This window comes from Dinoponera quadriceps, unplaced genomic scaffold (genome assembly GCF_001313825.1).
Source record: "Dinoponera quadriceps isolate SergipeBrazil2010 unplaced genomic scaffold, ASM131382v1 scaffold96, whole genome shotgun sequence".
Lineage (NCBI taxonomy): Eukaryota > Metazoa > Arthropoda > Insecta > Hymenoptera > Formicidae > Dinoponera > Dinoponera quadriceps.
Window position 1 is genome coordinate 314,494 of NW_014554269.1, and position 12,837 is coordinate 327,330.

Here is a 12,837-nt window from a genome sequence, read left to right on the forward strand (position 1 = left end):
TATTATAACTAGATTATGTAAGATATTATTACGATATGAATAAACTTATATATCGCAATAGTCGTGTTACTGAAATAAATATATTATTAAAAATATCAGAATCGGGATTAATAATGATATCTTTGTAAATTATTATCTTTAACGTACTGCGATCGGCATTCACGTTATCAATCAGCTCTCAACAGTTCTCCAGTTTTAACGACGAACTGATAATACGACAATTGTCGTCTGTTAATCGATGTTAAGTGGCACCATACCAGGTATGGTGCTGATATTTGGGACCGGCGGACTGCCGTTCTCTCTCTTCTTCGAGCCTGGCATCGGTAGCGATATGTTCGGACTCTTGCTGCTGTTCTCTTTGTAGTACCTCACCCCGGCAATGCCCATCATACCCATTCCACTCAGCATCATAAGCCACATCATGATTCTGCAAACACGAAGGATGTCAATCAATAATTTTAAAATTTTACTTTTCTCTTTCTCTTCTCGGCATGTGGGAATTCATATATTTAGAATGAATACATTTTTCCAAAATCGCCAGTTATTTTCATGCTCGTCTTTTGAACACGAGATATGCTGTTTTTTTCTTTTATTGAGATGATTTTCAACGGCAAAATTTCTCGAAATCGATTTCGCTTCGGTAGAAATCGCTCTGATACATTGTCGATGCTCTTATGGAAATATTAATTCGATAATGTCGCTTACTTTGCGATCAAAATCTGCATGTACGCGAGTTTCAACGGTTTCATGAGAATAGGTCCGAGCTCGAGTCCGTCTTCTATCCAAAATATCGGGAAGAGCGCTTCTGGGAAAGTTTTCATGAGCTTGAACTTCGCGACGGGTTCTATCATTACGTTGAATTGAATCTTCTTGTACGCTCTCAATGGGGTGCCTGTCATCGGGTCGAAGTCAAAAGTCATCATGTGTTTCTTCTGCAAGTAGCATATTTATATAATTAATTATAATATAATTTATTATAATATAAATATTATATAATTAATTATAATAATTAATTATAATATTTTCGGAAATGTAATTTTTCCATTTATTAAAAAAGATATTGTCAGATTTTTTTTTAAATTTATTACTAGTTATTATAACTATATTACTAGTTACAAGTATTTATAAAAAATAAAAGATGTATATGTATATAACAATGTAGAATACATGTTTCATAGATACATAGTTATAAAGATTTACCGGATCAGGTGTCAGTCCATCAATCATCTCGTAGTAATATGGATCGGAGTTGAGTAGATGAGGTAGACTTATTCTTATGGGCGCGTTCAAGCAGGGACCAGCGTTGTACACGTTTCTCGGCATACATCCTTCAGGCTCGAGACAAAGACATTTCATGTCCTCGTCTATGACCGGATCTCCCATATCTGCTGTGTAATGCAGAGTTTTGAAACCTAAAGAATTAAAGAAATCTTTAGAAAAATTTATGTAACAAGATTGTCGTGCTCAATTATGGAATAATCTTATCTCTACAATGTTATTTTTAAATACAGAAAATTACGTATGCATAAAGTTATTTTTGGTAACAAATTTAGAATTTCTCATATATTATATATATAGAAATATATGAATTTAATTACATTATCATATTTGAAGGACGCATTTGCACGAGTCTGCTTGATTACTGATACCTTTTATCTTTCCTGGCTCGATATAGTAAGCACCTATACTTCGACAGATATCCGGAAAGTGTGCCCAGACCTGTCTTTCCTTGCTGAGAAAAGGCGGAAAGATGGTCCCATCCGTGCCACGGAAGTCATTGCAGGGACTGCCCGGCCAAATGCTCATCCTCGTCTCGTTTCCCAAAGACAAGACGCGGCCCACGTCTTTGTGATTCTTGATTCCGCGCGATACTTTTATGCGATCCGGCAGGTAAGTCCCGTTCCGCTGAAACACAAGTAACAAATGCAAATTATCGAACAGAACATATATTAATAAGGAATATATATTTAGAAATATCTTACATCTTCTTGAAGAAAGATAAGCATAACTTAAAAAGTAGAAAATAATTGACTCATTTTTACTTTAATCGTCATTTGAATTATTCCGATTTGACTGAAATTTTGTTCTTACAACAATAAGGAGATATTCAATAGAGCACGAAGAAAATATAATACTTCGAAATATCACGTACCGTAGCGAGATAACCGTATCTGTAAATTAACTCCGCCTCTCGCACGAACATGTGCTCTCTTTCACGTAGCGAACTACAAACTGCGGATCCAGCGAAATCGGTCACATCCTTGCATTCGAAGTATATACCAGTGAAGAACAACTCTTTCACGGTAGTTTTGATGAATATTGATTCAGGCTTCTTGAAAATACTATCGATTGCCTTGCCTATCAATCAAACATAAGGACAAGGACATATAAACATACAATCGAATGAATAAAAGTCTTTAATTTTCATGATTAACAAAATCCCTCAACGAATTCTCAGAATTGATAGATTCTTCCGGTTTGTAAATTAACAAGACACCCAAACGGTAACAAATTTTGTGTTAAAAGCGACCCACTGAAATTTTGTGTTATTTTAACATGGAGAATGTGTTAAAAAGTACATAAATATAATGTTGAATTAATACATTCAACATATGTCGACAGAGGGAATATGTTAATTTAACATTATATTCGTGTACATTTTAATACAAAATTTTAGTGGACTGTTTTTAATACAGAATTCTTTACTGCGCAAGATTTTTAATAACGGAATTCCTTGATTATCGATCACAAGGTTCACAAGAATCCTATTCCCACTTCCGCGACCAAAAGAACTCTCGATCTTCGAACGTTCATAAAAAATAAATTCCTGCCTATAGTTTCGATGGTTTGTGCAAATAAATGACAGTAGTTTCATACTCCGTGGAATGATACACATTAGAAAAAAAATAATTTATTGAAAACGAATGCCCGAAAGATCTCCATAATTGACAAAATTCAAGTGCATGCTCTCAATCATAAAGATAAAAACTTCTGCTGGCGATCTCAGTGTTCTGTGCAAACAAAGGATATGCACGTATTTGGGAGTGCAAGAAACAAGCATAATAATCATATAACCGGCTAAAAACGGACCATATAGGGAGCAAAAACGATGAAATATTTTTGTAAAAATACTTACTAATGATTCCCATCGCGGATGGTTGATCTCTCTGACCGATAAGGATTATTGACAGTATGAGAGGATGAAACGAGCAGATATCCACGTTTTCTGACATGGCACTTTTCTCCGGATTGAAATGCCAAACTTGCTTTAGGCTATACTCAACGCTGTCTTCTTCCTCTCGATCGACGATATTTTCTTTGTCCCGATACAAGCTGAAAATCACATCGATGTTGCGAGTTTCTCTCGTATTGCGCTGACTAATTCGTGTTCGAATGCTACTTGAAGTACGACATTTTTTCGCGTTAAGAAATTTAAACCATGTCGCTTTCAAAATAATTACGCGGCCATAAATCGCTTCGACATCGCAAGGCGAATTATATTATCACTTACTCGTAGTGAAACGGCCCAAGTTCTTGGACGATTGGTTTCGCTCCTGCTTTGATTTCGCTAGGATTCGTCACGTTGAAAACGTAGATATTAAAGTCCAACGGTTGCGGAAGCTTCTCCCAAAAGTCGCGCATTTCCGTGCCCTTCTTCAGTCTGATTTGCTGCAAATTTGCGGTACGATTAGAACGTGAAAATAAGCCGAGTCGAGATTTCCTATGTTAAACTTTTGATTCTACAACACAGTAAGAGCTAAAATAGCAAAATAGGTTCAATTTCAATTTTAATGATATCTTTCACTCCTACTTTGATCCTGAAAATGTCTTCCCTTTTCGCTCTTTTAGCGTCGAAATAAATTGTCCAAGGTAGCATTAAAATTAAAACTATAGAATTAAAAATTCAAGGGAGAAATATTTAAATTGACTACCGAGTTAATGTCGAGACCTTCATGAATTTGTTTCCAACGTTTCGTAAACATTTAAGTTCACTTCTTCAGGGTAAGGAATTTGTAACTCAGTTCATTCAGTTCACAAGTTTCAAGTTGTCCGTCTTGAAAAAAGTATACTAAAATATTCAGGAAATGTTGAAAACAAATTTATGGATACCAAATTAAGTATTTTTTCATTCCACAAAAGCTTAAAATATCAGTTCAAGAGAGAAGTTAGTATGTGTCGATACCAAAGTAGGTTTTTACTAGTCTATAGGTTAACTAAGTAAGTGCAAACTATCCTTAAGAACGTCAAATTAACATCAAAATTTTGATCTGGAAATCGTCATTCTTTGCAGACTTCGAAAAACATCGTGGTAATTTCGAAATACTCGCTTACCGATTTCACTTGAGACTTCAATATAGCGGGAAAGCCCAGGCTATAGCTGATAAGTCCAATGGAGAACGTGCAGGATCCGACGAGTCCCAGCTTTTTTATAGACACCATCGTATTAATCTGAGGAAAAGCATCGGGTGGAACGGATTGTATTAGACTTTCCCGTCCGAGAAAACGAAAATCGCGAGAAAAGAAACGATGATTTCCACAGAATCTGGCGTTAGATTCCGGAGAATGGATTTTTCTCGCTGGATCACTTAAATTATCGATACTTTGTATTCGTCAATAGAGCGTAGCACGGCGTTGAGTATCCTGCCGAATATGCAAAAGGATAGCAGACGCTTCAAAATCGGATTGCGCATCGCTTCGTTAACTTGACGCAGCGCATGACGCGCGAAATCATTTTCCAATTGTTTGGAAAGTAGTTCTTGAAAATTGCCCATCCAATGCCCGACAAAATCCTCGGCTTCTAGAATCTACAAAGTCTTGGTGAAAATGATCCGAGTTTCCTCATTGGTCAAATATTTTAACAAAATTCCAATTTCAAGAGTTAACTTTCAGTTTCCAGATTCGACAAAATCCTCAACATTCAGGGGCGACGAAAGTCCTTATTGTCAGAAATTAACAAAAAGCCCTCGATCTCAAAAATCGATAAGATTGTCATCTCTCACATTCGACAAAATCCTCAATTTACAAAACAGACAATGTCTTGGAGTTCCAAAATCGATAAAATTTTTGATTTCTTTCTATAACAGGACTTCATAGGACTTTCTTGATCTCTATTATTTCTATTATTCCTTTTTTTCTTTTTTATTTATCGTTTCTGTTTCTATGAAGTATCCTTGGCGCACCTGAAGAAATTCTTGTTCGGAAAGGACGATCGTGTAGCCAAAGGACTCGTTCCTACGTCTCGCTCTTCGACCTCGGTCACCTCTTCGTCGTCGGTCCTCAGCAGCTTTCACCAACGAACTATCCACTCCTCTGTTATCACATTCACACGTTCTCACACATACACGCGTATCATTGTTTGTCCAATGCTTGTGATTCGACGACATCGGTGCCTTGCGACTGCGCGATCAGGAGCTTTTGGATAGATTTATTGAACTTGTGATGACGGCACAGGTACTCTTTTTTCCAGAAGAATCTATCGCGTACGCTATGCAATTTTTATATGTGTGTCGTTTTTCCAAAACGATAGATGGAAAATAGTCTCACGTAAGTTTAATTAACTCTTTATTGAATTAATTAAATTCGAAGTGACAGAGAAAGAGTCGTCCTGTTTTACTGCAAATTTTTCCGTACTCTGCTCGTTACTGGTTGTGAAGAATTAAAAGTCCTTTTGCACAATTACAATACACAAGTTATTATAGGCGACGACGGTTACTTTTATTCGAAAAATGAAAGAAAGTTAACAAATCATATAATTTTTTTTTCATATTTCGCAGTTCGTTTTTTTTAATAAAGTCAACCGTTATCGCTTACATTAATGTGTGTATTGTAATTGTGCACAAAGATTTTTATTTTTATAGCCAGTAACGAATATAATAATAAAAAATGTGTGATAAAATAGAACGACTCTCTCCCGAGATCCTCTTAAGTCTATCGTTTATAAGTCGATCATAAATTCAAAAAACTTAAAAATATCAAGTTGACATCGTCTAAAATTAATAGTCAAAATTGTAATTTAAGTTATTTTAGGTTTATTGTTAACAAGTCAAAATTTTTAACAACAATCAATTTTGCAAATCAAGTTAGGATATTTTTGTGATTTTTACAGAAACTTGAAAAATATATTAAATTTTACCTTAAATTAATAAATTTAAATATATTAAATTTTAATATTCTTCTTTCAAAGAAAATTTAGGAATAATATTTTTTCGTCACTAAAGTTTCATAAAAAAATTAATTCTTGCTAATTCGAGCGATTTTAATTATCCTATTTCACAGAACAGAGGTGTACATAGCTTGCCTATATGACGGTTACGTGGATATAATCTATAGTTCTAATCTAGTGGACTATAATCTATAATTCAAAGAGCGGATCGGAGTGACACATCCTACTTGTAGTTTCGTATACATAAAATTTCACATGTAACTGAACACGAAGTATTTTCATAATTTTCAAACTGTGGGGAGCTAACAGATTGATACTTGAGCTGAATGAAATTCGAAAAGCCGATTGAAGCTAGACGCTTCAAAGAATTTCTCTAACTAAACAATTAAATATAGTTTTATTTTTTCAAAGGATAGCTGGCTGCATATTAATATAAAATTATACAATTTTACTTATGCATATTAATATAAAATTATACAATTTTACAAAATCAAAGCAGCGTGCCTTTCAACTATAATCGGAATAGGACATCGCAATTCAACGTAAAAATATATTGGCAAGTTCGTCCAACTGAAGATGCCGCCAGTGGCGGGAAGTAATCGTTAGTTCGAGTCCTGCCTTAACACTTCCACTCTACAGCATCAGAGTTCATTTCTTTCGATCGCTACAGTTAGTCGCCTTTAAGTCGACGTTATAGATCCATTTGGTGTCAAGTGTAATGCCTATTGAGCGCAAAAGGTGCCGAATGATTCATTAAACATGAGCTCGCTATAGATACACTACCTGCTGTATCCGCTACGAGCAACTCCTGCATTATTATTGGCGTCTATTGTAGACGTAGTTATCATAACCGAGGTTCCATTAAAATCTCTAGACATAAAGAAAAGTCAGAACGTGTACTTGCAAGATAGGAAGGAAGGAAGGAAAGAAAGTCACGACTGACGAGGTTCCATCACCGACCGAAATGGTTAAATAAAAAACGCGAGAGATAATCCCAACGACCGTTGAAAGTAAAGTTTGTAATTGTGTGCACATGATATATGAAATATTTAACTTAACGAGATCAATTATAATACATCGCACCGAAAAGTATAGAAAATATGTAAATAGAGAAATGTACCCCGTGGAAAAAATGTATCGCAGCAAGTAAAGAATGAGCGGAGGGGAATTAACTTTTGTTTAAAATAATTTTTTTTTTATTAATTTGTATCTCAATTAATTATGAATTGTGATTTATTTGTGCAACACGCCGAGAATAACCACTATGTTAAATCTCGCCACTAGAGCTCCCGATAAAGAGAAATCTAATGCATATTGTCTTTACCAAATGCACATTATCTTTACCAAATAAGTTCTCATTGAACTATCGGTTCAAAAAACTGTATCGAAGAAAATGTTGAAATCGTTTTGAGACTCAGTGTACAATAATCAGGTCGGCAAATGATGAGTATCGTTCGTCAAATTGGAAAACTTCCTCTCGCGTCGCATCACGCAAATACGCAAATAACTACTAGTGTGGTTTCAATATCACATGCCATAGTGCGAGATCGGGAAGGTTCTGTCTGATTAAGGCTGCTAAGTTCTTATTCTATAACTTTTAACGTGTGCATTAGGCATAACGTAGACGTTATAAATCCTTATGCAGATAAAATACATCACGAAATAATTGCGCAATGATACGTTAAAGATCACAAAATTGCTGTTACGTATTACAAAATAAGGGAGCAGGTCCCTCGTTGTAATCGTCTTGTGTGATGACGTCAGAAGCGAGAAAACACTCCAGATAGAACAGAAAATGATAATGACGTGAAAATGACGTCAAACAGATGAAAAAATGATCGAAAAATGAGTTTTATAGTCATTTTATTGTCATTTTAATGTTTTGACGTCCTGATGCATCGTCATTCTGGGATATATCTACCTGGGATATATCTAAAATTCTTGCGAAATAATTATTTTTGAAATAACAAGATGTTTCTATAAAGTGATAATTGCAGTTAATCGAGCAAATCTGTAAAATAGTCCAAAAACCTTACTTCAAACTCTAACAATCGATAAGTAACCGTAAAATTAACGTGACATGCAGCTTTCCTTTTTCGTCTATATTTTCTTATGATTGTGTCGTGTGAAACTTTACGACTATCTATTGAGATTGTTAAACAAAAAGGCATATTTTTTCAAAATATTTTATAAATAGGCTCAATCGATCACAAGTATCAATTTACAGACATGTCCTTTTATTTCGACGTATTCCGCAAGAATTTTGAGCATACGTTCTCTCGCTTCTGATGTCATTAATCAAAATAGCTACAACGAAAGAGAACTTAAGAAAGTCATCTCGATCAACGAATAACAAGAGAGAGAGAGAGAGAGAGAGAGAGATGTCGCGCCGAATTTTCGCACCGAATTTCTGCACCGATGACACGAGTCGCGACCGGGGAGACTCTGTTCTCACAGAGAAGAAACGTCCCGTGCTTTCGACGGAGAGGAAATCCGCGTATCCGCGTCGCTAAACGTACGGATACTGAGAGCTCTGATGGCGAAGAGATAGCGGCTCGCCGGCTGACGATACCTCCGTGTAATGGGGTTACCGTTTCTTCCAGAGCATGTCGATTTGACAGATGACATGGGCATTTTCGCGGATGACAGATGGCGAGAACGTCCACGTGTTTTCGCGCTTTATTTACGGAACAGAGAGCGGAGCGAATATGATGGTCGATAGCCAAGCGCGAGCGTGACATCGGGTTCACACGATTGCTCGAGTATAGTTACAACCCTCTTAGCTAACCAGGCTGCCGGCTCTGTTTGTTCTCCTCGAAGAAATTAATCAACTCCAGCCGCTAAATTAAATCATTAGATACGTCGCATTGGCACGACAACGTCGTTCTCGCGACTCAGGTCGCGCATGTACGTATATGGAAAAAAACATCAGTCTTAAATCATGACGAAATATTTTCATATATAAGCAAGAATATTATAATCTTCTTAGAAGATTTTTAGTATTGAATGGAGTTCAAGTAATACTTGCATCAATATCAATTCAATCAAGTCAAGACTAAAAGTCTTCTAAGAAGATTATGATATTCTTGCTTATATATGAGAATATCTATTCTTGATTTAAGATTAATTTTTTCCCCGTGTACGGGTCTGAGGCGGAAATTATTCCAATTATTCAAATAACGATCTCTCAGCGGAGATCGCTGATCGATGATGCGCGAATGATCCACGGAGATCCGCGCGATTCATTTCCCGTTCGATTCAGTGCCGATCGTCCGGGAGTAATCGGAAATTGGCGGTCTCCGCTGTTAGCTGAAAACAGTCGCGGCTCGCGGCCGCTTATAGGCGAAAGTAGGGTTACATACGCTTCCTAACACCCATAACACGAGCGGTGGTATAACGCGCGGTGTCTCGGCTAACAATATGCATTCGCTCGTTAACAATGTATGAGAGAGCCGTTACGTGGAAAGCGCGACCTTTCCCTGTCGCCTCCATCGGTACACTTTTCCGTAGGTGCGACATTTTCCACGCTCGACCGCATCGCTCGATGGTGCGCAAGAGCGGGGAGGAGATCCGAGGACACGCGAAGGCCTCCCATTGGCCGGCGATACTCCCCTCCGAAGTGATAGCGGCTATCAGATGGCTCGATACGTGAAATTTTTGCATGTTCCGCCGTTTTCGCCGGCCACCGGCGATTATTTCGTCCATCCGACGCAGTTTCACCGGTTTTGCAATGTTAACAAACCGGAACAATCATTCAATGAGATAATAAGACATACGGATATTGGGGGGGGGGNGGGGGGCTGTTGATCGCGAAGCGATTACGTTATATACGAGATATCGTGTGACGAGACTGATGAAATATTTTCAGAGGCGTTGCGATTTCGCTGTCGAAAACTTGATATCGTCAATACGATTAAAGGGCAAGGACGTTAACGACGTCGTAAGGCACTTAGAAGCTTATAAACTTTGTCGCTCGGTATATAAATGCATAAATGATTCGGTTCTCACCTTGTAACTGTCTCACGTGACGCGGTCGTAACATTGCTGATTGCATTAACCATGATAACCGTACCGATAGTACAAGTTCACGCAACATCGCATTTCCTGGGTAATAATGCGATTCGTCGGGAACCGTCGGTTTGAGTAGCTTCTAGCTCGCTTAGAGGATAGCAATAGAGAAGTTCTCAATAACATCGTTTATTTAAAAAAGACGTACAAAACTTGGTCGACGTCAGTCCTCGAAGTGTGATTCATTTTGTCGGGCAAGATTAATTATGATCCGCAAGTTTACAATAATCGCACTAATGACGTCGCAATGAAGGTTACGTCCCGGACGTGTTAAGCGACGAAAAATGGAGTATGCGCTTAATATTGTTTCGAAGCATCCCAAACAACAGGTGTGTCTGAGAGACGTCTCGACATCTTATTGTCTAAAACACGTCTTTACAGCTTCTTAGGACGTCTTAATGTCATCTGGGATCGAAGCGTCGAGCGAGATAGAAGTACAAATATGACGTGGAACGAGCGGGTTACCAGCTATGCGACTTGTAGTGCGCGTGAATGGCGATAGGTACCGGATACGGCTTCGGTACGTGCACCGGCACGGCCACGTGCACCGGATACGGCCGGTCCACGTGCACGACTTTCTCGAAGGTGACAGGATACGGCTTCGGCACCGGGACCGGCACATGCACCGGACGGTCAACCGGAATGTGCACCGGCTTCTCGATCGGCACCGGCACCGGCACTGGCCGGTCCACGGGGATGATCTTCTCCACAGTGACTGGATACGGCTTGGGAACCGGTACCGCTACTGGTACGGCGCGGTCAATGTGAACTGGCACTGGTACGGCGATCGGTACGTGCTTGGTGACCGGCACTGGTATGGGCACCGCCACGGGCTGCTGTACCGGGTGTGGTATCGGCTGCGGGATGGGTACCGGTATTGCTGTTGAAAAAATGCGAGAGATAACTCGGATGCAATAATGTTTAATTGGTCTTTTCAGAAGACGAAAATAACCGTTTTGGATGCAACAAACGTAATACTGATTTATATAAAACATCCCAAGGATAATGAGAACGAGGAAGTCGCAATTTCTTATGAAAGAGATATTTTTATAAAAGATACTAACATATTGTCAAATTCAATGATTCGGAGGGGGAGTTATTATTTGTACTTTTAGATTTTATTATATTGATTCCTATGTTGCAAAAATTGTAAAAGTTTAAGTCGAGATATGTTATTGTTTATGAAATGTATATGGTTTTTTCTTCAAAGTTTGGCAAAGCGCAACACGCGTAGTTGGCAAGAAGGATATTAAAAGATTTTTCTTAGATGAGATTAGAGGTAATATATACACCATATTATAAAAATCACATTTGGACATTTGGAATCACATCTGGAATCATAAGGACCAAAAATTCTGTTTTCTTCAACCAGGACGCATCTAGTTGTTTTCCTTTTCGTTGCAATCAGATTTTATTCTGTGTATGTAAATATGAAATATATATTACACAGACACACACAGAAGTGATGCAAACATAAATAGCGGATTCGCTTCTATGTGAAACATATCAAATATATCATATGTCAATAGATATATTACTATGTTTGTATATATTATTAATGCGTTAATAAGTTAAATTTGGGATAGATAAAAAATGAGAGTTTCTTTGTGAAATAAAGGTCTGCTTGTAAAATGAGGATAAAGCGCGTTTACTAACCAACTGGGTGTCCAACGCCGACCGGCGGTGACGGCTCCGGGATGTGTCCTGATACCGGATGACCGACGTCCGCCGTTGGCACCTCGTAAACCGGAGGGGAAGGCACTGGTGGTCCGTATACGTGTTCGTTATGTTCTTGCTGAAAGCCATATCCCAAGCTGTCCAGTCCCCTCTTATCGTGTTTCTTCTCCTTTACGAAAGCACCGTTCCCTTGTCGCAAATTGTCTTCGACGATAACTGCTACACTGCTGGCCGCCATCAGCGACATTATCTGCATAACGATCAGAATATAATTAGTTAACATCATTTTAGATTCGTTTCAAACGATCTATGTAATTCGCGCTTCAGAATTTGATTTACGAGAAGATGTTTGAAAAATCAGAATTACATTCGTAGACGAATATGCATCTTTAAATATTTCTCGTATAAAACAGTACGAAATAGACATAGTGATATAAAAAGTTCAAACGCATCATTTCTGAATATTTGTGCATCTTGATTGTTGCTTTGGAGCATCGTTCATCGAATAACCAACAGTCATGATGCATGAATATTCGGGCATGATGCGTCTGAACTGGAAATTTTCGATGTCATTATAAAATTCCTGAAAAATAAGACTGCAGTAATGGAGTCTTCTGTACACATAGACATGTATGTCTTACCATTTTCTAGATAGAAAATTACACGATTTTTAGCTTTATACATATAAGATTAAAAGTTTTATAATTAGAGCCATTATAATTAGAGTTATTTATACAATTTTCGATCTTATATATATATATATAAAAGCTTATGTACATGTGCTTAAAATCCAGAAAATGGTAAAGCATATGACACCGTGTGTACATAAAATTCGCGATAATTATATATAATATAATTGTTATATTAATAATAATTATACTAAAGTGTAAGAGTATTGTTAGTTATATATATATATATATATATATATA

At 37.5% G+C, this 12,837-nt stretch overlaps 2 protein-coding genes across 2 annotated transcripts in view; both read right to left on the minus strand.

Annotated features, from left to right (window-relative positions):
• Positions 1-231: 231 nt before the first annotated feature.
• On the minus strand, positions 232-4,440 carry LOC106752003 (sensory neuron membrane protein 1-like). The gene is made up of 8 exons (XM_014633347.1): positions 4,333-4,440; positions 3,512-3,669; positions 3,137-3,333; positions 2,153-2,358; positions 1,650-1,905; positions 1,201-1,412; positions 706-932; positions 232-427 (listed from the first exon to the last, which is right to left on the minus strand). Exons 1-8 carry the CDS (start codon positions 4,438-4,440, stop codon positions 232-234), a joined length of 1,560 nt encoding a protein of 519 aa, XP_014488833.1.
• Positions 4,441-10,692: 6,252 nt separating this feature from the next.
• The window catches only part of LOC106752012 (tetra-peptide repeat homeobox protein 1-like), a 5,114-nt gene continuing 2,969 nt past the window's right edge, over positions 10,693-12,837 (minus strand). The window contains exons 2-3 of the mRNA XM_014633359.1: positions 11,888-12,158; positions 10,693-11,111 (exon numbers count right to left, since the gene is read on the minus strand). Coding sequence (XP_014488845.1) covers positions 10,693-11,111; positions 11,888-12,158 — 690 coding nt within the window. The remainder of the gene's footprint in view (positions 11,112-11,887; positions 12,159-12,837) is intronic.